At 33.4% G+C, this 23,268-nt stretch overlaps 1 protein-coding gene and 1 pseudogene across 1 annotated transcript; both read left to right on the top strand.

Annotated features, from left to right (window-relative positions):
* The first annotated feature begins 349 nt into the window (after positions 1-349).
* LOC143624951 (G-type lectin S-receptor-like serine/threonine-protein kinase SD2-5 pseudogene) lies at positions 350-2,867 on the top strand (annotated as a pseudogene).
* A 423-nt stretch (positions 2,868-3,290) lies between these two features.
* On the top strand, positions 3,291-6,292 carry LOC143624921 (putative L-ascorbate peroxidase 6). The gene is made up of 10 exons (XM_077095416.1): positions 3,291-3,294; positions 3,444-3,564; positions 3,665-3,780; positions 3,908-3,978; positions 4,065-4,107; positions 4,583-4,679; positions 4,792-4,875; positions 4,967-5,088; positions 5,172-5,238; positions 6,103-6,292. The coding sequence occupies exons 1-10, from the start codon at positions 3,291-3,293 to the stop codon at positions 6,206-6,208; spliced, it is 831 nt and encodes a 276-aa protein (XP_076951531.1). The 3' UTR covers positions 6,209-6,292.
* Positions 6,293-23,268: the final 16,976 nt, after the last annotated feature.

Raw genomic sequence — 23,268 nt, 5'->3', positions numbered from 1 at the left:
CATCTTTTGTTTTATCTCAAATTGCATGACGGTGAGGACTTGTTATACAAGTGAAACCAAGTTGGTTCAGCAAATATTGACTCCGTCTCTAACTTGTATCATTTTTTTTAGTTTGTTATTTTTATATTCATTCAATAATAATAATAATAATACTTTACATATCTTTATCATATTTAATGTTTTCTAGTTTAAGGAACATGTCTTTATATAGGTTGAAACATGAAACAATGCTCTCATTTCTTTGACTTCATCATATCATCAGCTGCAAATTCTATCTTTCATTTGTCCTCATCTTTTCAACCTGCAAATATTAATATTATCATTCCTTTGTCTTTCTATCAAATGTTTCATACCCAATTCAACCCACTTTGTTACAATATCATTAACATATAGATGATGAAGATTCAAGTATTCTTGTACTTCATATTCATTTCATGCTGTTTTTTGTCACTACCTCAAACATGCCTATCAAGTGTTCGACGAAAAGCCAAACTGAACCCGGGATTCCAAGGCTCCCCAATGCAATTCATAGACAACAATGGGTTGTTCCTGGAATCAAACTCGTCCGGTTTCGGGTTCGGCTTTAATCCCACTAGTGACATAACTTCATTCACTTTAGTCATTGTTCACATAGCCACTTCAAGAATCATTTGGTCTGCAAACCGAGACGCCCCGGTCGGTAATTCGGATAACTTTGTGTTTGATGATGATGGCAATGCTTATTTACTTAACAATGGGAGGGTAGTTTGGTCAACAAATACATCTAATAAAGGTGTTGTCTCATTACAGTTGCTTGATTCAGGAAACTTGGTTTTGGTTAATAATAATGGTAGTGTTGTGTGGGAAAGCTTTGGTTATCCGACAAACACGCTAATGCCCGAACAAGATTTTGGTAAAGGGATGAGGCTTACGAGTGATCATGATCGAAATGTAACGTTTTCGTTACAAATCAAGACCGGAGATGTGGTTTTGATGGCGGAGTTTAGTAACCCGCAAACGTATTGGTCTATGGGGACAGACAAAAGAAGGATTATAAATAAAAGTGGAGTAGATATTAGTTATGCTACAATTGAAGCGAATTCGTGGAGGTTTTACGATGATAACAAGGTGTTGCTATGGCAGTTTGTGTTTGCGGATGGATTGGATGGTAATGCCACGTGGATTGCGGTTTTGGAAGATGATGGGTTCATTAAGTTTTATGATCTTGAAGATGAAAATATCGCTGCTGTCCGAATACCTGATGATTCTTGTAGCAGACCGAACGCGTGCTCGCAGTATTATGTTTGTCATGATGGGAACACGTGTCAGTGTCCTTCGGGTTTGGGTCGGGTTAACTGCAAACCACAAGTTGGGAGTTTATGTAAAAAGTCAAAGGGTTCGTCGAGTCTGGTCAACGCAGGGGAGAATTTGAGCTATGCTGGACTCGTGTTTGTTTCACCGTCTAATAAAACCAATTTAGATGGGTGCAAATCTTTGTGTTTGGATAACTGCACTTGTGCAGCTATGTTCTTTGATAACGGTTCGGGAAATTGTTATCTGTTTGATCATATTGGGAGCTTTGAAGACGCGAAAAACGGTGTGAGTATCGAATCATACATTAAGGTTTCGGGTACTCAGTCTGACAGTTCTCACGATTCGAAAAACAATAATCACCAGGGGGTTATTGTCGTTGTCGTAGTAACTTTCGTAGCATTCGCTATCATCCTCGGACTAATAATAATGGGTATTTGGTATAATAAGACGACGAAGAACGAATTAATTGAAGTTCCTGATGAAATATCCGAAGAGGATACGTTCTTGGAGAACATTTCTGGGATGCCAGTCCGGTTCACCTACAAAGAGCTTCAAGAAGCAACGAATGGGTTCGCCACAAAGCTAGGTCAAGGCGGGTTCGGTTCGGTCTACCAAGGGGTGTCAAAAGACGGTACTGAACTCGCGGTCAAACGGCTCGAGGGAATCGGTCAAGGAAAGAAACAATTCCGAGCCGAAGTGAGCATTATCGGCAACATCCATCACCACCATTTGGTCAAAATAAAAGGTTTTGTGCGGAAGGAAAACATCGTCTTCTCGTTTATGAATTCATGAAAAACGGGTCGTTAGATCGATGGATATTCGGATCAAATTTATTGGATTGGGACACGAGATACAATATTGTGATCGGTACGGCTAAAGGGCTCGCATATCTTCACGAGGACTGCGACGTTAAAATCGTGCATTGCGACATAAAGCCCGAAAATGTGTTACTAGACGATAATTTCTCGGCGAAAGTTTCTGATTTTGGGTTAGCTAAGCTTATGACACGCGAACAAAGCCATGTGTTTACTACATTACGTGGGACCCGCGGGTACCTTGCGCCCGAATGGATCACTAACTATGCGATATCAGAAAAGAGTGACGTTTATAGCTACGGGATGGTGTTGCTTGAGATTATTAGCGGTCGAAAAAACTACAGGTCGTCAGAGATGTCGCACTTTCCAGCGTATGCTTTTCGGATGATGGAAGAGGGGAAAGTTGAGATGCTTTTGGATGGGAAGATGAAGGTGGCAGAGGATGACGAACGGGCGGTGGTGGCGACACGTGTCGCGCTATGGTGCATACAGGATGATATGAATTTAAGGCCGTCGATGACGAAAGTGGTGCAGATGCTTGAAGGGCTGTGTGCGGTGCCTGCACCGCCTGCGGGTGGTCAACCCGGGTTCTATTCGAGTTTGTATAAATCGTTTAGCGAATATGGTACTTCATCCGGGCCGTCGGATGGTAATAGCGATGCTTGTTTATCAGATATGAGACTTTCTGGGCCTAGATAGACTTGTATATATGATTATAGTTTATAAACTCTGTAAATTTTATAGATTTTGTTATGATTTTATAAATAAAAAGTTTCTTGTAAATCTTGGTTTTTAAGTTGCATAAAGAGCTAAAAGAATCATCTAATCTGCAAGGCATTCATTTTTACAGTTATGTTTTGCAACTCGAAAGAAAACTATTTATTTAGAAGTAAAATAACAAAAAATTAAACAATTGGACTAAACTTGTAACTTGCAGATTTTATGCAACAAGGATAGATTGTAATGTAATGTAACCCATCCGTTGGTTAAAGATATTTATATGTCACTCACCGGCGTGGACCTATCAATATCATTCCGGCGACTCTACACCTACACTCGCACTCCTCCTAGTCCTTTGTTCCACGTCATCATCCTTTACTGATTCAGGTAACTTAAAACTGTCTGATAGTTTAATCATCATTTCAATCCAATTAAGCCCTACTGTTATTATTATTTTATGCCATGAGTAGAATATGGCCTCATTACTCTAAAAACCCTAAACCCTAAATAATATGGCCTCATAATTTAGTATAGCAATTAGAATTAGATAAACCCTAGGTGCTTTCATATTCTGATAAACTATAAGTTTTATTATTATATGTTTATGTTATGCAGATGAGAATCGTGTTACCACTTCTTGTAGCCGGAGATTGATGACTTTTATGCTCACATTTCTTTCGCCTCTGCCTAAATCAGTGCTACATGTTGCTGCTAATGCTTATGCTGCTGCTGCAGAGTAAGTCTATAACTAGACTCATGTTTCAAAATGGTAATTCTATATATCAAATGCATTGTTTCATAACACATGATTTAACAAGATGAATGTTTGTGGTCAGTGATCTAGTCTTGGTACAGGAAGAGATAAGAAAAGTATTGTCCAAGAGCAAGTCTGCTGGTGTTCTTCGCTTGGTTTTTCACGATGCAGGAACATATGATACATATGGCAAGTCAGGTATTATTATTATTATTATTATTATTATTATTATTATAGTTATTAATAATTAATAGAAAATTTAAAAATTTTAAAAATATTTAGGTAACACTTTGATTGTGATTATATCTTTGAATGGTTATTTCAGGTGGCATGAATGGGTCCATATCTCTTGAACTCGATAGACCTGAAAATAAAGGTCTTAAGAAACCATTGAAGGTTACTTTCACTCACACTTGTTTGCAATCTTTTATGCATATGCATGCGTTCTTTTTTAACTGAAATGAAACTAACTTTATTATTAGATTCTGGTGGAAGCTAAAAAGATAGTGGATGAGAAACAGCCAGGTTATAGCAGTCTTTGGAACTATAGTTTCTTTTCATCATTATTGAGTAGTTTTTACTAGGCTTGTAAGCAAATCGAATGAACACGAACAGCGATTCTCGTGTTCATTGGTTTAACTTTATCCGAACAAACGATTGAACATGAACAGTATGAAAAAACATAAACGAATGAACATTGCTGAAATAGATGAATGAACATAACCTACTTAAAACCAACTAAAATTAAATGTGAACAATAGTGTGTTGGACCAAAAAATTTAATAAGCTAGACTAAATTTTAATGGGCCTAAAAGTTTTAATGAATATATTTACAAACGTAAACGAACAAACATATATAAACGTAAACAAACACAAACAATTTTAAATAAACAGACATAAATAAACACAATGAGATATGTGTTCATGTTCAACGAACATAAACAAGCCGTTGGTAACTTAATCTTTATACTTTTGTGATATTTTTTATCTGCAATTACAGTGTCAATGGCTGATATTATTGCCGTGGCTGGAGCCGAAGCCGTTTCTTTATGTGGAGGTCCAAAAATTCCAGTTCGTTTAGGCCGATTAGACTCGATGTAAGGGACTATTTTTTTCTCACAAGTTTTTATAAAATAAGGTGAGATAAGGTTTATAAAACAAGACAACAAGATTCAAATAATTGCTATGATGTTTTCTATTTCCTCGTAGTACGCCTGATCCTGAGGGAAAGCTTCCGGAAGAAACATTAGACGCCTTTGGATTGAGACAGAGTTTTCAACGAAAAGGTTTTTCGTAAGTGAATATGAGAATATGTTGACCATGTTTGACTAAACCATTATATTCCTCTATTTTAATCATAAAGCAAATGGAAACATTTTGGCAGAACACAAGAACTTGTAGCATTATCTGGTGCACATACTCTTGGAAGCAAAGGCTTTGGAAATCCAGTTACTTTTGATAATGCATATTACAAAGTATTGTTGGAGAAACCATGGTTATCTTCAGGTTTGTCACATGCCTTTGACTTGTTGACTTGACAATAATATTTTTATTTAATTCTAATTCTTTTTCTGATATTTTGTGTTCAGGTGGAATGACAAGTATGGTCGGTCTTCCTTCAGATCGTGCTCTAATCGAGGATGCTGAATGCTTGAGGTACAAACTGCACTAGTTATGTTAGATTTTTTTTAGTCATGTGCTTTTAGAAAGTTCTTAAAATTTTTAACATTAGGTTTTAGGGAGAATTGCATATTTCCCCTTGTAAACTCAGTGCATATTTTGCCAACTCACTAAATTTGCATATATTTTCCATGCTAATTTCAAATAATGACAAAAATACCCTTTAAAAAAACCTTTTTAAAAATACCGATTTCATTTTGATGATTGTCACCTGTATTTTTTATGACTATTACTTGAAAAACTCGTGATAAAGAAGAGAAGATTATGCATAGACGAAAGAAAATAACAAAAAACGCAAAATACAACCTTAGTTAAATGCAAAAAAAGATATAACAGATTAAAAGAAACTTACATAGAAAAAACAGTAAAGAGGTGTGAAAAAGACAAAAATAAAACTACTTAAAACTGGGTTAAAATATGAAAATTTGGGAAATTTTAAAGTTTTAGTAAAAATAACGGTAAAAATAAGTAAAATAGTCATTATATAGTTTATTTTTAATAAAATAAAGCAAAATGGCTAAATTTGATATTGTTTTCAGTAAGGGAGGGGATATATGCAATTTTGGTATTGGATTGGATAAATATGCGATTAATGAAGTTTACAAAGGATATATGCAACTGCCCTAGGTTTTATTATATTTGGAGAGTAGGATTGATTTTTTGTGCCTTTGACATATTTTTCTATTATTGCGCATTTTTGCGCCTTTGACTACTAAACGTAGTGCGCCTTGCTACTTTGACTACCAACGCTGACAAAATTTTGAAAATGGAAAATATGGTTTGGTTTTGGTTAATAAAATCAAAGCGAACGGAATTATTTACACTCTTTAGTATTTGCAGATGGATCTCAGAATATGCTGATGATCAAGATTTGTTCTTTGAAGATTTCAAGAATGCTTATATTAAACTTGTGAATTCTGGTGCAAAATGGAGAAGGGATTCATAATGTTCCAATATGTATAGATTTTGTCAATACTGAAACATGTTTTCAACAACAATATCAATATATTTTTGGGACATGTTTTGGTAAATTTTTCTTTATTTTACTTGCCTTAGGAAAATGATATAATGTTTAAAAACATGTAAAATATGAGACCAGTTTTTTAATCAAATAGATAGTGAGAACCCTGGTTACCACCCTGTTAAATATGGGTGTCATATTCTACGCTTTTTTAAACATTATATCATTTTCTTTAGAACTAAAGAAAACGACGGAGTGATCTTTGGTTTTCTTTAGTTCTTTCTGTGTTTAACATTTGAATGCATTTTATTACCCACGGTCTCCTCTTGTTGGGCGCAAGGACCGTGGTTTGTTGTGGATTAGGCTGTGTTGAAGGCCGAATCGGGCAAAGTTGTTAAACACGAGAAAGATTGTTTAGAGAATCAACATGTGTTGCTCTTCCCATTTGCTTTTGATACATTTGGTTTTCTGGCCCCCGAGGCTGTGAATTTTCTGAGCAGGGTTCAGCTTGTCGTGCATGGTACTTTTTCGGCTCATAAGTTCAAAGTTTCGCTTTTAATAGGATTGACTTTGTTATTCAAAAGGAGGTTGTGGCACAGTTTGTTGTCCGTTTTCCTGCCATTTTATTGCAATCATTTTGAGTTTAGTGAGAAATCTACAAATTAATAATAATAATAATAATAATAATAATACATTCACCATCTAAATGTTATATAATCATGCAAGTTATATAACAAAAACAATTGAATGATATGCATACAGGCCCGCCCCAAAGGGAGGGTGACAGACCCGGACCCATTCTTTCAAGAGGCTTATAATTGTTAAAAAATAAATATATTTTATATAGAATTTTGTTTTAACATAAAAGTGTACAAAATGACTTTTTGGTTGAATGAAAAATGTTCTACACCATGGAAACAAAGGTTAGAGGTTCAATTCCCACAATTAGTGTTTTTTTTAATATAAAGAAACTTTCATTTGTGTTTTATATGAATCATTTTAATAGCATGTGTATTATTGTTTGTTCGTTTTGGGCTTTTGAAAGACAATCATATTGGTAAAAATGACAAATTATCTATTACATAACTGAGAACGTAATTTTAGGGGCATGTTTTTTTACTCGTCCTAGGTCCCAAAATTTTAAAAGATTTTCGAAGACGGCCCTATATGCATAAACAGTATTTCTAAAAATATTATACAATATAACAACCTTTAAACAAAATATTCATGTAATAATGATGTGACCTTTTAAAAAATAATTCATAATCAACCAACAAAGTAAAAAAAAGTATCACTTACGAAATAATAAACCTTGTTAGAGGATTCTCATCTCTTTTTCTATCTTCAAATCCAAAATTACACTAATAACATTACATTTTTTTTCCTTTTCAATTAAATAATATTTTTCATATTTTTATCATTAAATTTTCTCACTCACTCACAACCACTTTCAGCAAAATATTAAAAAAATATACGGGGTTAACAATAACTTTTCCAATTTACAGAAAATTCACTGTTTTTCTCTCTTCTCCATTCACAACACCGTAAACTACTTTCTGTATTATTAAAACACCACTTACCGGATATGATGGACAGGATGTGAATGCTCTTAAAATATAAAACTTAAAACATGTAAATTACCACACTACCACTCTGCATCATTAATAAAAAGGACATGGGTCGTTAAATTATTGTGATGTGCTACTTCACATAAACTTTATACAATTTGCACACTTTGTTTATGACTTGGCCTATAGACATATAAAATTAAGTCATGACACTACACCCTTAAGAATGATCATGATTATTTTGTTAGTTTCATACTGAATTCAGTGAATTGCATGATAAAAGTAACAACATTTTAATATAATAAGAGGGTTGCCCCTTTATGGAAATTGGTAAAAAGATATTATATTTCTTTTTTTTTTTTCTGTGTGTGTGTGTGGATTTGATGGGCCATGATAATATGATAAGGGTTCACATGATGTAAAAGGACCTCTATTTATGAGTTAATAAAAAGCTTTCTTTCAATGTTAAGATTTGGCCCAGATTGTTTCCTGCCCTACTTACTTCACATTGTCTTTTCCATCAAGGACTTCCTATAAGTGCTTTTTTTTATTATTTAAGTTTTCATACCACAAGCATTTTTTATTTTTTTTGTTTTTCTATTTTAGTTTATCTTAAAAAAGTATGTTTTTAGGATACTTTGTAAACTTACCTGCTGCATTCTGAATTGTATTCTATCACGGAATTTATATTAAGTACAAAAAAATATGTGTGTATTTTATAAAGGTAAAATCAATGTTTTCAGACCCGGTCCGGATATCGACCCGGACGTCTTACTGGGTCAAAGGTCGGACCGACTCGGGAGGGCGGACCGGTGTTTGACCCGGATGACGTCATAAATAATTTAAATATATATTTACACATATATATATATAATTCATATACATATAAAAAATAATATAACCAAAAATAATAATAACAACGAACTTTAATGTTTATTTATGTTTTATACATTGTTTTTTAAATATATTTGACTTATGTTTGATCAATAGAGACATCAATGAAGCTTGGTTGGTTGGCTTATGGGGTAATTATTAAAGCTTCTATCTCTGAAATGACCCAAGTTTGAATTCCGGCATGCACATTTCATTTTGGATTTAATAAAAAATGGGTTTTACCGGTCCACCCGCCGGGTCAACTGGTCCGAGCGGTCCGGGCCGACCGCCACCCGTAAAACCCGGCCGGGTTTTTAGAAACATCCAAAATACGCTGACCCGGGCCGGTATAGGGACCGGGTCCCGGTCGGACCGGTCCGACCGGCCGGGCCGGGTTTAAAAACACTGGGTAAAATTAATATGTAACTTTTTAAAACTACATTAGTTGCATAAATACTTAAGATTATTAAACTTTTCTCCTGCAAACATTTATTCTGGTTAACATATAAGATGGAATGAAATAATACTTTATGTTGTTTGTTAGGAAAAAAACTTACATGAATGAAATACAAATGACAAAGATACATACCTCAAAATAAAAAACTTAAATAAAATTAACAACAAAAAAAATGGCAGTGGCAAAGGTGGCGGTGGCGGGGGTGGTGACAATGGTGGAGACAACGATGGTGGTGGTACATGCGGTGGTGGTGGCGCGACGTTGATGGTGGCGGTGGTGGTAGCGGCTGTGGTGACGGTGATTGTGGTGGCGTGTGATCAGGTGGTGGTTCTGATGGCGGGGCTCAGGTGGTGGTGGTGGGGGCGACAGTGTTTGCAATCAAGTGGTGGTGGTGGTTTTCGGGTTGTGTTGTCTAGAAAGTAGGGTGAATGGGGAATGGAATGAAAAGGGGGTGGGGGGGGGGGGGGTGTTGTGGAATGAGATTTCTTTCGTTGACCTACCAAACACCCATTTTTTTTTCATTTCATCACATTGATTCATTCCATTTCTCCTCTCATTCCTGCATAATAAGCGCTATCTAGAGGTTGTTAATGAAATATACGAGAGAATGAAATGAACGGGAAAATAAAATGGGCAAGAGATTGAAATGAATTATTAACATTCCATCGTCATACTTGGTTAACTTATGAGAATATAATGAATTATGACTCTGTGTTATTTGATAGGCAGAACAAAACAAAATAAAATACAAATGACAAAAATTCCTCTACCTCAAAATAAATAAATCACATGACAGTGGTGGCAGCGACGGCGGTGGGCCGGTGGTGTATGATGAATATTTCATTTAAAAGATTTCATATAAATTGTATGAAGTTTTTTAGATAAAATTTTAAACAAATGACACAGCAATCTCGGCGCTGATTATGTAATGCGTTTTTTTAACTCAAGTGTAAGACCTAGTATTATTTTTGTGTGCATGTGGATTTGCCATGCATCCCTCCATTACAAATTGTGAATTTGTGGTGGAGTTAAAAGAGTTTGTTGCGCATCAACATATTTTTTGTTTGTACCTCTGCCTTTGAACTAGCCATTCAACCTTAATTTGGTGGCATTGTACTTTTTAGGTGATGTTTCCATTTCAATATCTCTACCTCTAACACCAATTCAACTTGGTTTTTGCTTCTTCCATACAAGATGATAGATTAAGACGTATCATGTTTACATCGACCTTAGATGAGGGTTTAGAGTCGTGTTTGGACCCCAGTCCCACCATGTAGGGGTGTTCACGGTCCGGTTTTCGCGGTTTTTATATTAAACCGTGAACCGAACCGTTAGTAACGGTTTTTGGTTGAAACCAAACCGTTGAATTCTTAAACCGAACCAAACCAAACCAAATCAAACCAAACCAAACCAAACCAAACCGTTACTAACGGTTTGATTCCGGTTTGGTATCACGGTTTAGGCCCATTAGCCTTTTATGCAATATGTTCAAATAAGATATGGTACATATTAGTAAAGCTTTCAAAAATTTGCAGTTCTTAACAAGTTGTTAAACACAAGTTGTCCAAACAAGTTGTTAAAAAGGTAAAAATGTTATCCACAAGTTAATCAAAGTGTATGTTGCCCCAATTTGTAGAAAAGTAAGCTTCGATACCAGGATTGAAAATTGTTTTTTTAGATTTTAATTTTAAAGAAATTGCATAAAGATATTAATGTATTTCATTTACAAATCATTCAATTTTGATTTAGTTATGTCTAATAATATATGTGTGTATATATATAGCATATAAAGTATCTAAAAGATTATATATAATCAAATTATACGGTCCGGTTTTTTACGGTTGGTTTTTGGTATAAACCGCAAACCAAACCATTCGATACGGTTTGAAATTTTTGAAACCGACCGGCCGAAAATTAAGAGAAAAAACCAACCATGAAACCAAACCGATGACCAGTTTGAACGGTTTTACGGTTTCAAACCGAATCATGAACACTTGTACCACCATGCATGCATCGTGTAGAATTTAGAATTGAATACTCTCACGTGTTTTGCTGGCATCCAAATCTTTCACTCTTCATTATTGTCCATTTACTCAATGTAAGAAGGATATATCTAAGTCTAGTCATTCTGTTTGCCTTGTACAGTATTCATAAATTATACAACGTCTATAAATCTACCAATATTCTAATAAAATAAAATAATTATAGACACTTGTTATCTTTTAATTAATTTTTAAATTCTTTTATCTTTAAAACTAAGATCTTAATTAACCATAATATATGTAATAGATCAATATTATTCACTTTCCTTTTATACTCTATTTATATTATATCTATACATTTTTATAAAACTAAATATTAACATACTTTTTTACTATATATTCCAAAATACTTTGTGAAATTCAAAAATCAACAACAAATCATGTTTCAAATATTAAAAAAAAATATAATTTCAAATGTTATCATTAACATATTGTACTATGTATATTGTAGAAGATTGTAAAGAAAAACAGAACTCGAATATGTTTTTATTTAACAAAGTAATTTTTTTAATCATTAAATTATAAATATATGTTTAAAAGTCGATCCATTTTTTTAAAATCAATCAATTTATCTATTATTATTATTATTATTATTATTATTATTATTTTTGTAACTTGTCATGTAAATTTATAAATTATAAATTTATGCTTTAAACCTATTAATTTATTTTTTGGTTAATTTAGTAAACTATATATATGTTAAAATGTAAGGATAGTATATACCAATTACTTTCATGTATAAGAAAGTTTTATCATATTTAATTTCTTAGTTTTTTATCAAGGATTGTTTCTGGTTTTTTGTGGAACTTAAATTTAATTTTTATGGGTTAAAAGTTGGTAAATAGATTGTTTGGTACAAGATAACTACATTTAGATCAAAATTTGTTACGGGTCAAAAATGAGAAATCTGAGTATTTTTTAAAAGTTTTGAGAATGCAAATAGATTTATCATCAAATTTGTTACGAGTTAAAAGTGTTGACATGAAAATGTTAAACAGATGAAAGTTAGAATTTTAAACATGATTCGGGTTTCAAAATTATTTTCAAATGCATTTTTGGAAATAATCAAAAGGTTTGGGATTTGACAAATTGACTATTTTTCCTCAACTATTAAAATTTAAGAAAAGATTGTGAACACTTTCGACATGCCGCCCCCCAGACGTATCAATGTTTCTAACCTTTATCAAATTTGAAATATTTGTGTAAGCATTAACTTTTCCTTCAATTGTGATCAGAACGTCGTATGGGAAACATGCCCTGCAAAACTATCCTCAAATGAAGCAAAATATTCAAAAAATTGAATGAGTTAGCATGCTATTTTTTATGTTGTCATTATGACAAAGTCGACAAGCTTCCTGAAACTTATCAAAATCTTTTTCATGGAGTAGCTCAGAAAAACATAGTTCTTGAAGAACATCCGTCATTATAAGTTAGTGTTCTCCTTTTCTTCGATGGGTGATAAATTGATAAATATATCAATAAAGGTAACACTGAGAATGAAATATTCAACGGAAATAGCGTTTTTGGGTATGTTTCTGTGCGTGCATTTTTTTATTAAGTTCATTTAAAAAAATCATTTTGTGATATAAATAAAATTCATTTATGTACACATAATGTAGATACAAATATAGATGTAATACATTTTTTCATATACGATATGTAATTATTTGCTTTAGTTGTAATTTTATAATTTGAATTATGTCGCGTGTAACACGCACTCTAAAGCTAGTAAATTATAAATAACACATACAATTCCATACAAAATGCGTCCAATGATCTTTTACATTTGTATAACTCTAAAATCCTATGCTTAATGCTTAGATCTATGCTAACAAGTTAACAACTATCGTCTTGCAAAAAAAGAGAAAAAAAAACGTCTATTAAACAAACAAAATTTGTCTTATCGGACCATATATATATATATGTTGTAAATAGTAAACAAACGAATTTATACAATTAACAGTTTATTAACAATTAAAACTCAAAATCTATAAATACTTAAAACTCCGACGAAAATACACCCTAAAACTCTCCCATGCACTTAAACACATGATTATGTAATATGATAAAATGTAACATTTCACGAAGGCCTCCACCTAGATAAGCATCTATTGCTCTTCGAGTTCACCATAAACGATCCACTATGACTTCCATGACCGGTGTTGGGTCCATCCTAGAAACCAATTACATCGCTTCTTTACATGAGTCTCTAGCAACACACCCTAAAACTTCATCACACTCTTCAACGATTATTATGTATAATGGCAAAGCTTAATATCACCACATGCTCGCTACACTCCATGCATGGCCGACCCTGAGGTGTGCACGGTGTGCCACTGCTCACGGCCCATCTTCACCGGGGGTTCAAAATCTTTCTCTTCGTTGAAGGTTTGACTAAATAACGATGGCTGACCCCCCAAATTGTCAGTTGAAGAGTGGCAGTAGCAAAGATATGCGAAGTAAAAGAAGAAAATGTAAAAAAGCTGTATCGGAAATCGAATCTATGGATATCTGCAAATGGAGATGATGTTTGAAGAAGATGAACGTTGTGTTCCCGAGTTAACATAACGAAAGAAAATAAAAGAAAAGAAAAGTTTCTTTTTTCCATTCCTTTCTTTTCCCTTCATGTATTCCAATCACCTTTCCTTTCAATTCTTTCCATATTGGAAAGAAAGATTTTACCTTCTAAAACCTTATATTTTTCTTCCTTTTCTTTCATTTCTCTTCTTAAATGAAACTAGAGATCACAAGTTTTTAACTTTTCATTCCTCTTTCACAAAAAAAAAAAACTTGGGAAACACACCCACTTCTATTTTTTCATTTTTTTCTTTTCCTTTCTCTCCTTAAATGGAGCTAGAGAACACAGCGGAAGTGCATTAGAAATAATGAACATGAGATTTTATATTATAATAATCTAAAATAATGAAAAGCCTATAAAAATATAAGTCTAGGTCATGTATTTTTTTTTAACAACAAAGAAAACAATTTATAAATTAAAAAAAAAAACAGCTTGCAAGAAGCAGACATACACCATGGCATCCACCCAAATACAACCAAATTCCATAGAGGATAAAACTACCCCCCCCCCCCCCTTTTAGAAATAGGAATTGAGATTAAAGCTACGTCATTTCTCACACGTCAGTGTCGTTCTCTTGGATCTACTCTTCACCCATAAGAAGCTTAACGCTTTAATCTCACGTATTATATGATTTAACGGTGTCGGCTTCATTTCGAACACCAAATAATTTCTTACCTTTCAAAGGCACCAAATTACCGTGAGACAAACCGCATGAAATGCCTTAGCTTTTCAGGATGGCAAAGACGAATACTTGTAAAGCTCCAACAAATCACGAGTCGAAAATGCATAAATTGACGGGGCCTTACACCAACAAGAAATTATACTTCACACCGATTGGGAACGTTGACATGACAGAAAAAGATGTTTTGTTGTTTCTAGCTCGTCTTCGCAATTCGGACACACGACCGAAGGAAACGGAATATTCCTTTTAGCCAAGGATAACAAAGAGGGATTGCGCTCCATTTCTGCTCGCCCGCTAAAATACCCACCTTCTTAGGTACATATATTATTCCATTCATAAACATATTCACTTTAACATTCGTTAATTTTAAAATCCGAAAACCCGACTCATTTCAAAATTTCGACACCTTTCGGATCTTCATATATTAATAAAACGATGAATGTTTTTGTATTTATGTTCATGATGTTTTTATATTTATAATGTTGTTTTATTATTTATGATGTTACAAATTTAATTCTAAGTATTATATTATTTTTCTATCATTAATTGAGTCAAAGGCATTTAATTAATCATAATAATTGATTAGTTAATCAAAATCCATGATTTTAAGCCTTATGACTAGCCTCTTGACTAGCCATCAAATTAACTCACTTTGACCTTGTTATTGACGATTTTGAGCCTATATAAAGTTCACACTTTGTCTACAATTTATTTGCACAACCAATTTACACTCAAAATCATCCAAGCTTGTCAATTTCTCTTAAGTCTCAAGTTTGACTTTCAAAAATTAACTGCTCATGAATTATAATTTTATTTTTCTTTTGGGATTCATTCCCCGGGTAATGTTTATTTCTTGTCGTTAAGCATAATGATTGTTTCCATGATGACATCACAAACGACAATCATGGAGGCGTATCATTCTTCGTAATCGGCTCGCTTATGTTCGATTTATGAATTTTATGTTTAAAAGTCAATTTTTATTTTTGCAAACTAATAATCAAGAACAAATTTTTTTTATCATAATACTTCATCTTTTTCAAATGATATTAGGCACAAACCCAACTCAAAACCGGGTTCATGTCCGACCAAAAAAATGAACCACTAGTTAAACTAGTTTTCTTAATTAATTGTTTGGTTAGAACAAACCGGACTCACCTAAATTAACTAATAATTATTTTAAAACCCAATTTTTCTATGATTAACATAAATTAACTTAACAAATCAAATAACCAAAAACCTTTTTAGTAAATCCAAAATATTTTTTCTTTATAAATTGTTTTGTCATAAACCGAGCGTCCTCGCCAAGTTATTTTCTTTATGTAACTTCTTTTTATGCCTAGCTATTTATTTATCTAGGGCCGTTTGTTGAACCGAACTTTGTCTTTCAGTCGCTTAAAGGCATTTTTTGCTCTCGACTCGCTTACTTAACAAGTGAGTTTGCATACCCCTTTTTCATCTTTCATATATTTTGGGGGTAGCATGTATACCTTATTTTCGTTACTTATGTTTTTAACCATGCCTTTTCAAACACAATTCAAATTACGTCTATGTGTGATGATTGCATGATCTATGACTATGTTATGTGTGCTTAAGTGTTTATTTTATGTTTGGTGGTTTGTTATCTTATCCTCATCTAGTATGATCATACATTACCCAAGTACATTGATTTTGTATCAATGGGAACGCGTCCACATCTATTTAATTGTTTACATTTTCATAAGAATTGTAATACTCATTATTAACATATGAATTGTGATTTTTATCTATATATATCTCAACTTAACCTATGTATTCTAATATTCATGTTGACAAACCATATTTTTATACATGCTACATGTACATGTAGTTGCAATGTTTTTAGACCCGGACCGGACATCAACCCGGGCGACTTACTGGGTCACAGGTCTGACCGACCCGGAAGGTCGGCCCAGACATTGACCCGGATGACGTCAATATATATAATAATTAATATATATATATATATATATCAAATACCCAGCTCACATGGAAGTATGAAACTACAAAAAAAAAACATACATTATAATCCAAAAATCCAAAACATTCATCTCAATCTTAGTTTTAAAACATTGATATGTAGTTTATTTTTAAGTAGACATATTTAATCAAGTTTTGTACAAAAATAAAAGTTAAAAACAAGAAAATAAAACAACTACACACATTACAACAAATTTAGGATTAACTTTTGTAAATCTATAAGTTTAAGGGGGAAAGAGTGTAACTTAAAAAAAAAAAAAGAAGAAGACTAAATGACCTAAACATCAAAACTCACGTGGAGCATCTTCCTCTCCCCTGTATAACTTCAAACCCTAAGTATTTTCTCCATAGCCACCGCCGCACTGCCGCCTCAATCAATAGAATTCTAAAAAGTTTATCACACATCTTTACCCGCAACAAGGTCCCTAAAAGCCCAAACATTCTCATGAACGACCGCTGACTCCATGCCACCCTTTATCATTCACTAGGACTTTCATGACTGGTTTTAGGTCCTCGCAAATTGTGTAAGATTAAGCAACTGTTTCTTTGAATGATACTTCTTTGAAAGATACGTATTCTTTTTCATCCTCCTAAATGATCTAAATTAACCTTGGAGGACAAAGTTTTCAATCAGTTTGAACTAAATTATCTATCTAAAAATCGTATATAAACCATTAAACAATATATATATATTTTAAAAGACATAAATCGTTAAACAATATGATTTGGATGGTAGAAATATAACAGATATTTAGTTTGGTACTTGGTCGACTTTCATTGTTTTGAAATTGATTAGTTATTTCTTTTTGTCAATATCCATGTAATTTTAAAGATGATAAGTGAAAATATAAACCATATGAAAAACATGACATAAAATATGAAGATATTTATATTTATAGGTTACATGAAAATAAAGAATACGTGAAAATTTTAATATAACGCCTAGAATTTAATAGGATACATGACATTGTTTGCACTTATACAAGTTTAGATTTAGGCATGTACAAGAGGTGCGATCATACATGGTCCAAAATTTCAAGAAACCAAAAAAAAAGAAGAAGAAGAAAAAAGTTCACTCGTTTTTCATGTATAAAAAGATATTTGTTATAATATTACTACAAGATTAGCAATTATTCCTTAAACTTGAAGAGTTGAAGATGACAAAACAAACAAGAACATAAGAGATATACATATATATTTCGTAACTCCTTTTGATTGTCTGTATCACTTATTGTTACAAATATAAGATATATATACACACTTTACATTCACTATTTGGGGGACATAAGCTAATAATTTGATTGAAGACTTTCACCATCCACATTTTTACCCACACGTTAGTTGAAGACTTTCACATGCAAATGTTTCCATCCATTCACATGGATGTTTTACCCACACGTTAGTTGAAGACTTTCACATGCAAATGTTTCCATCCATTCACATGGATGTTTTACCCACACGTTATAACACTCCCCCTTGGATGAAACATTTTCAAACTTCGGGATATTGAATTACTGCCTCATTAAAAACCTTGCTAAAGAAAAACCCAATGGGAAAAAAACTTTAGCTAAGGGAAAAAGAGTGCAGTATATAGCTCCCCCTCAAATTGCAGGTCGTTACATTGTTCGTACATGGCGCATGCCAATATCATGAACATGTTTCCTGAATGTTGTTGTGGGAAGTGCTTTTGTGAAAAGATCAGCTGAGTTGTTGCTGGACTGGACATATCTCATTTCAACCTGATTGTCTTTAATAAGGTCTCGAGTATACTCAAAGTATCTTGGTGGTATATGCTTTGTTCTGTCACTTTTGATATATCCTTCCTTCATTTGCGAGACACAAGCTGCATTATCTTCATAGATAGGAGTTGGAATTCGATCTTTCTCTAGTCCACAAGAAATCAATATGTGTCGTGACATAGATCTTAACCATACACATTCTCTTGAAGCTTCATGCAATGCAATGACTTCAGCATGATTTGAAGATGTTGCAATGAGTGTTTGTTTCTGAGAACGCCATGAAATCGCAGTTCCTCCATTCTTAAATACATATCCAGTTTGAGATTTTGCTTTATGGGGATCAGATAAATAACCTGCATCTGCATAACCAACTAACCCTTCTTTTGAATCGTTAGGATAAAATAAACCTAAATCAACAGTTCCTTTTAAATACCGAAAAATATGTTTAATGCCATTCCAATGTTTTTTAGTAGGGGATGAACTGAATCTTGCAATAAATTAACTGCAAAAGAAATGTCAGGTCTTGTATAGTTAGTAAGATACATAAGTGCTCCAATTGCACTGAGGTATGGTACTTCGGGACCAAGAATCTCTTCATTATCTTCGCAAGGACGAAATGGATCATTGTCAACATTGAGTGATCTAACAACCATCGGTGTGCTTAAAGGATTTGCTTTGTCCATATTGAAACGTTTTAAGAGTTTCTCAGTATAAGTTGACTGATGCACAAGTATCCCATTATGCATATGCTCAATTTGTAAACCAAGACAATATTTGGTTTTTCCAAGATCTTTCATTTCGAATTCTTTCTTTAAAAGAGCAATTGCTTCATTAATTTCTTTTTGTGTCCCAATTAAATTTAGATCGTCAACATACACAGCTATGATCACATATCCTGATGTTGTCTTCTTGATGAAGACACATGGACAAATAAGATTATTTGTGTATCCTTTGCTTATCAAATAATCACTCAAACGATTGTACCACATCCTTCCAGATTGTTTCAGTCCATACAAGGATCTTTGTAATTTGATGGAATACATTTCCTTAGGCTTTGAGCTTATTGCACCGGGGAGTTTAAATCCTTCGGGAATTTTCATATAGATGTCACTATCTAGTGATCCATACAAGTAAGCTGTGACAACATCCATAAGGCGCATCTCTAAATTTTTAGATACTGCTAAGCTGATTAAATATCTAAACGTAATAGCATCCATGACAGGAGAATACGTTTCTTCATAGTCAATTCCTGGCCTCTGAGAAAAACCTTGAGCTACAAGTCTTGCTTTATATCTTGTAACTTCATTTTTCTCATTTCGTTTTCTCACAAAAACCCATTTATATCCTACAGGTTTCATTGACTTTGGTGTAATGACAATAGGTCCAAAAACCTTTCGATTGTTTAGTGAGTTTAATTCAGCTTGCATAGCATCTTTCCATTTGTTCCAATCTTATCGATTTTTACAATCATCTACAGATTTTGGTTCAGGGTCATCGTTTTCTTCCATGATATCGCTTGCCACAGAATAAGAAAATATATCATCAATATTTTCCATTTCATCTCGATCCCACATTATATGTGATTTACCATAGTTTATTGACAATTCTTTATTGGAATCATTTATTTCTTCCTGAGGAAATGTTATATCATTTATTCTTTCCTGAGGGAAGGTTTTGTCAATCATTCCTTCCTTAGGGTCAGTATCCTTCTCAGAACCCTTTCTTTTTCGAGGATTTTTATCCTTTGAACCGATTGGCCTTCCACGTTTTAAACGTTTTTGGGATTCATGAGGTGCATTATTATTATTTTGCTTGCTTGGAATCTCAACTCGAGCTGGAGCATTAGCAGCTGGTATATGAGATTTAGTGACCCTGTTTATATCAGTAAATGCATCAGGTAACTGATTTGCAATTTCTTGTAGATGTATTATTTTTTTGAACCTCTGTCTCACTTTGTTTTGATCTTGGGTCTAGGTGTAACAATGATGGTACACACCATGATATATCTCTTTCTTGCTTTTTCATTTCTCTCCCTAATGCTGGGAACATTGTCTCGTTAAAATGACAATCAGCAAAACGTGCTGTAAATACATCACCTGTTAAAGGTTCAAGGTATCTTATGATGGAAGATGTTTCATATCCAACATATATTCCCAACCTTCTTTGGGGACCCATTTTTGTGCGTTGTGGTGGTGCAATAGGAACATACACAGCACAACCAAAAATTCTAAGATGAGAGATATTTGGCTCATTTCCAGAAACAAGTTGTGTGGGAGAGTATTTATGATTTGCACTTGGTCTCACGCGGATTAATGATCCAGCATGCATAATTGCATGACCCCAAATAGAAACAGGGAGTTTTGTCCTCATTATTAATGGTCTAGCTATTAGCTGTAGGCGTTTGATCAACGACTCGGCTAAGCCATTTTGTGTGTGTACATGAGCAACAGGGTGTTCTACAACAATCCCCACAGACATGCAATAATCATCAAAAGCATGTGATGTAAATTCTCCCGCATTATCAAGCCTTACTCTTTTAATGGTATAATCCGGAAAATGTGCACGTAATTTGATAATTTGAGCAAGGAATTTTGCAAAAGCAACATTACGAGTCGATAATAAAGAGATATTAGACCATCTGCTGGATGCGTCTATTAAGACCATGAAGTATCTAAATGGTCCACATGGTGGATGAATTGGTCCACATATGTCACCTTGAATTCTTTCAAGAAACATTGGTGTTTCTTTATCGACTTTTAATGGCGAAGGCCTTGTAATTAATTTTCCAAGAGAACAAGATGTACATTGAGGCATTTTATCTATTTTATGGATCTTTTGACCTTTCAGTGGATGCCCATGTGTATTTTCAATGATCCTTTTCATCATTGTGGATCCTGGATGGCCTAATCTGTCATGCCATAAGTTTATGATACCAGAGTCGCAACAATTTTCTTTGACTGCCATATGTGCTTGAGGCACATTTATATATGTATAATGCAAACCAGAATGGAGCATTGGCAATTTTTCCAATATTTGATCTTTGCTTATGATATGCAAATATTTTTCATTACTAACAGTCCTTGACTGAGTATCATATCCATTATGATATATGTTTCTGAAACTTAACAAATTTCTTGTTGATTTTGGGGAAAATAAAGCATTTTCTATTTTGAGCTTTGTACCATTTGGTAATGCTAAATTAGCTTTTCCCACTCCTTCTATCAAGTTTGTAGGACCTGATATTGTATTGATGATCCCTTTTGTTGGTTTCAGTTTATAAAAATATTTTTTAGATCTAAGTATAGTATGCGTGGCTCCACTATCCGCTATACATATATCTTCTTCGTTTGTTTGATCTTGTGCTCCGGTGATTTTCATTTTAAATCTTGAAATATATTAAGAGAAAAAAAATAAGTGTATAACGAAGACATATGATATTTTAATAAGAACTTTAATTGAAACACAAGTAGTACATGAAAGAGAAACTACATAATTAAAGATAATGAGAACACACTTAATAATTGCATCTAATTATAGTAGTCAAGCAACTTTGTTTCAAAGTTCCATCCCAAAGTCTTCAACGCTCAGCTCAGCATTGATATTATTAAAGTTATCAACATGGTTCACTTCTTTCTCTTTTCCTTTTAGAGAGGCTTGGTACAGTTCACACAGATGTGGAGCTGTGCGACAAGCCTTTGCCCAGTGGTTTGTACTTCCACATCTAAAACATGAAGTGCCATTGTTTTCGGACCTACCAGCTTCATTCCATTTATTTTGGTGGTTGGAATTGGTATTGTGTGGGACATGATAATTATTGGCTCTCTGGTTACGACCACGACCACGGCCACGACCACGACTGTAAGAGTTATTGTTCCATTTGAATGGATGCTTACGATCATTAAAATGCCTTTTGTCAAAATGACCACGTCCACGTCCACGGCCTCGTCCTCGACTTTGTTCCCATTTATGATCAGAATTTTTATGAGAACTTTTGTGAGCAACATGTGCTTCTGGTAATGCTAATGAACCCGTGGGACGGGATTGATGATTTTTCATCAATAATTCATTATTTTTCTCGGCTACAAGGAGTAATGCATTTAGATCAGAGTATCTCTTAAAATTCTGCAAACGATAATGTGTTTGCAAGTTTATATTTGATGCATGAAACGTGGAGAAAGTTTTCTCTAACCTTTCTTCCTCTGTTACGGGATACCCACAAAATTCTAGCTTTGAACAAATTCGGTATAAAGCAGAGGTGTAATCATTTACCCTCTTAAAATCTTGGAACCTACGACTGTTTCATTCATCTCTAGAAGTAGGAAGTAAAACTTCCTTTAAATGACCGAATCTGCTTTTCAAATCTTCCCATATCATATATGGGTTATCATAATTAAAATACTCATGCTGTAGTAATTCATCAATATGTTTATGGATGAAAACATCAGCTCTTGCTTTATCCTGGTCAGAGCAATCATTGTATTCTTGGATTGCGTCTAACACATCCATAGATTTTAAATGTCTTTTGACATTTGCTGTCCAAGACATATAATTTTCTCCAGAAATGTTGAGTGCTGGGAATTCGAGTTTTGCTATATTTGACATTTTGTTGCTAAACATTATAGAGCAAATAATAAGATAAATATTAGAATCCATATATATCAATCAACAATGAGATACAATACATTGGTAGAGCTATAAACATATAAAAGAAAAAGAAAATGCCGAAATCTTCAGATGGGAGATTAAAGATTAGAATGAGAAGTAGTATAAGCATTATAGTGACCAACATCAAAACCGGGTGAATCATTTTGAGAATTTTATCTTGGATAAATTTAATAAGAAGAATGTTTGTTGTAAATGAAATGGGGTTAATGATTGGTTATTTATAGTGGAAGTTTATAACCCATTTATAACGGTTATATTACCGTTTATAACGGTAACATTGCCGTTTGTGTGTGTGTATATATATAATATATAATATTAATTATTTTAAGGTAAGATAATAAATAAGATATTAAATACAGTTTATTTTATAAAATATATATAATTAGTATGCACAATAATAAGAATAGAATTGTTAGTGTAAATAAATCTAACTTCTAAATGAGATA

Source organism: Bidens hawaiensis, unplaced genomic scaffold (genome assembly GCF_021521415.1).
Source record: "Bidens hawaiensis isolate Kalapana, Puna unplaced genomic scaffold, B.hawaiensis_p1.1 tig00004003_1, whole genome shotgun sequence".
Lineage (NCBI taxonomy): Eukaryota > Viridiplantae > Streptophyta > Magnoliopsida > Asterales > Asteraceae > Bidens > Bidens hawaiensis.
The sequence above is the reverse complement of the archived record's forward strand: the minus strand, read 5'-3'. Positions and strand labels throughout refer to the sequence as shown.

What these genes read in the sequence shown, in the direction of transcription:
- LOC143624921 (XM_077095416.1), top strand. An exon ending in TTAGGCCGATTAGACTCGAT is followed by an intron (nt 4,680 to 4,791) that starts GTAAGGGACTAT and finishes ATTTCCTCGTAG; the next exon opens with TACGCCTGATCCTGAGGGAA. An exon ending in TTTCAACGAAAAGGTTTTTC is followed by an intron (nt 4,876 to 4,966) that starts GTAAGTGAATAT and finishes ACATTTTGGCAG; the next exon opens with AACACAAGAACTTGTAGCAT.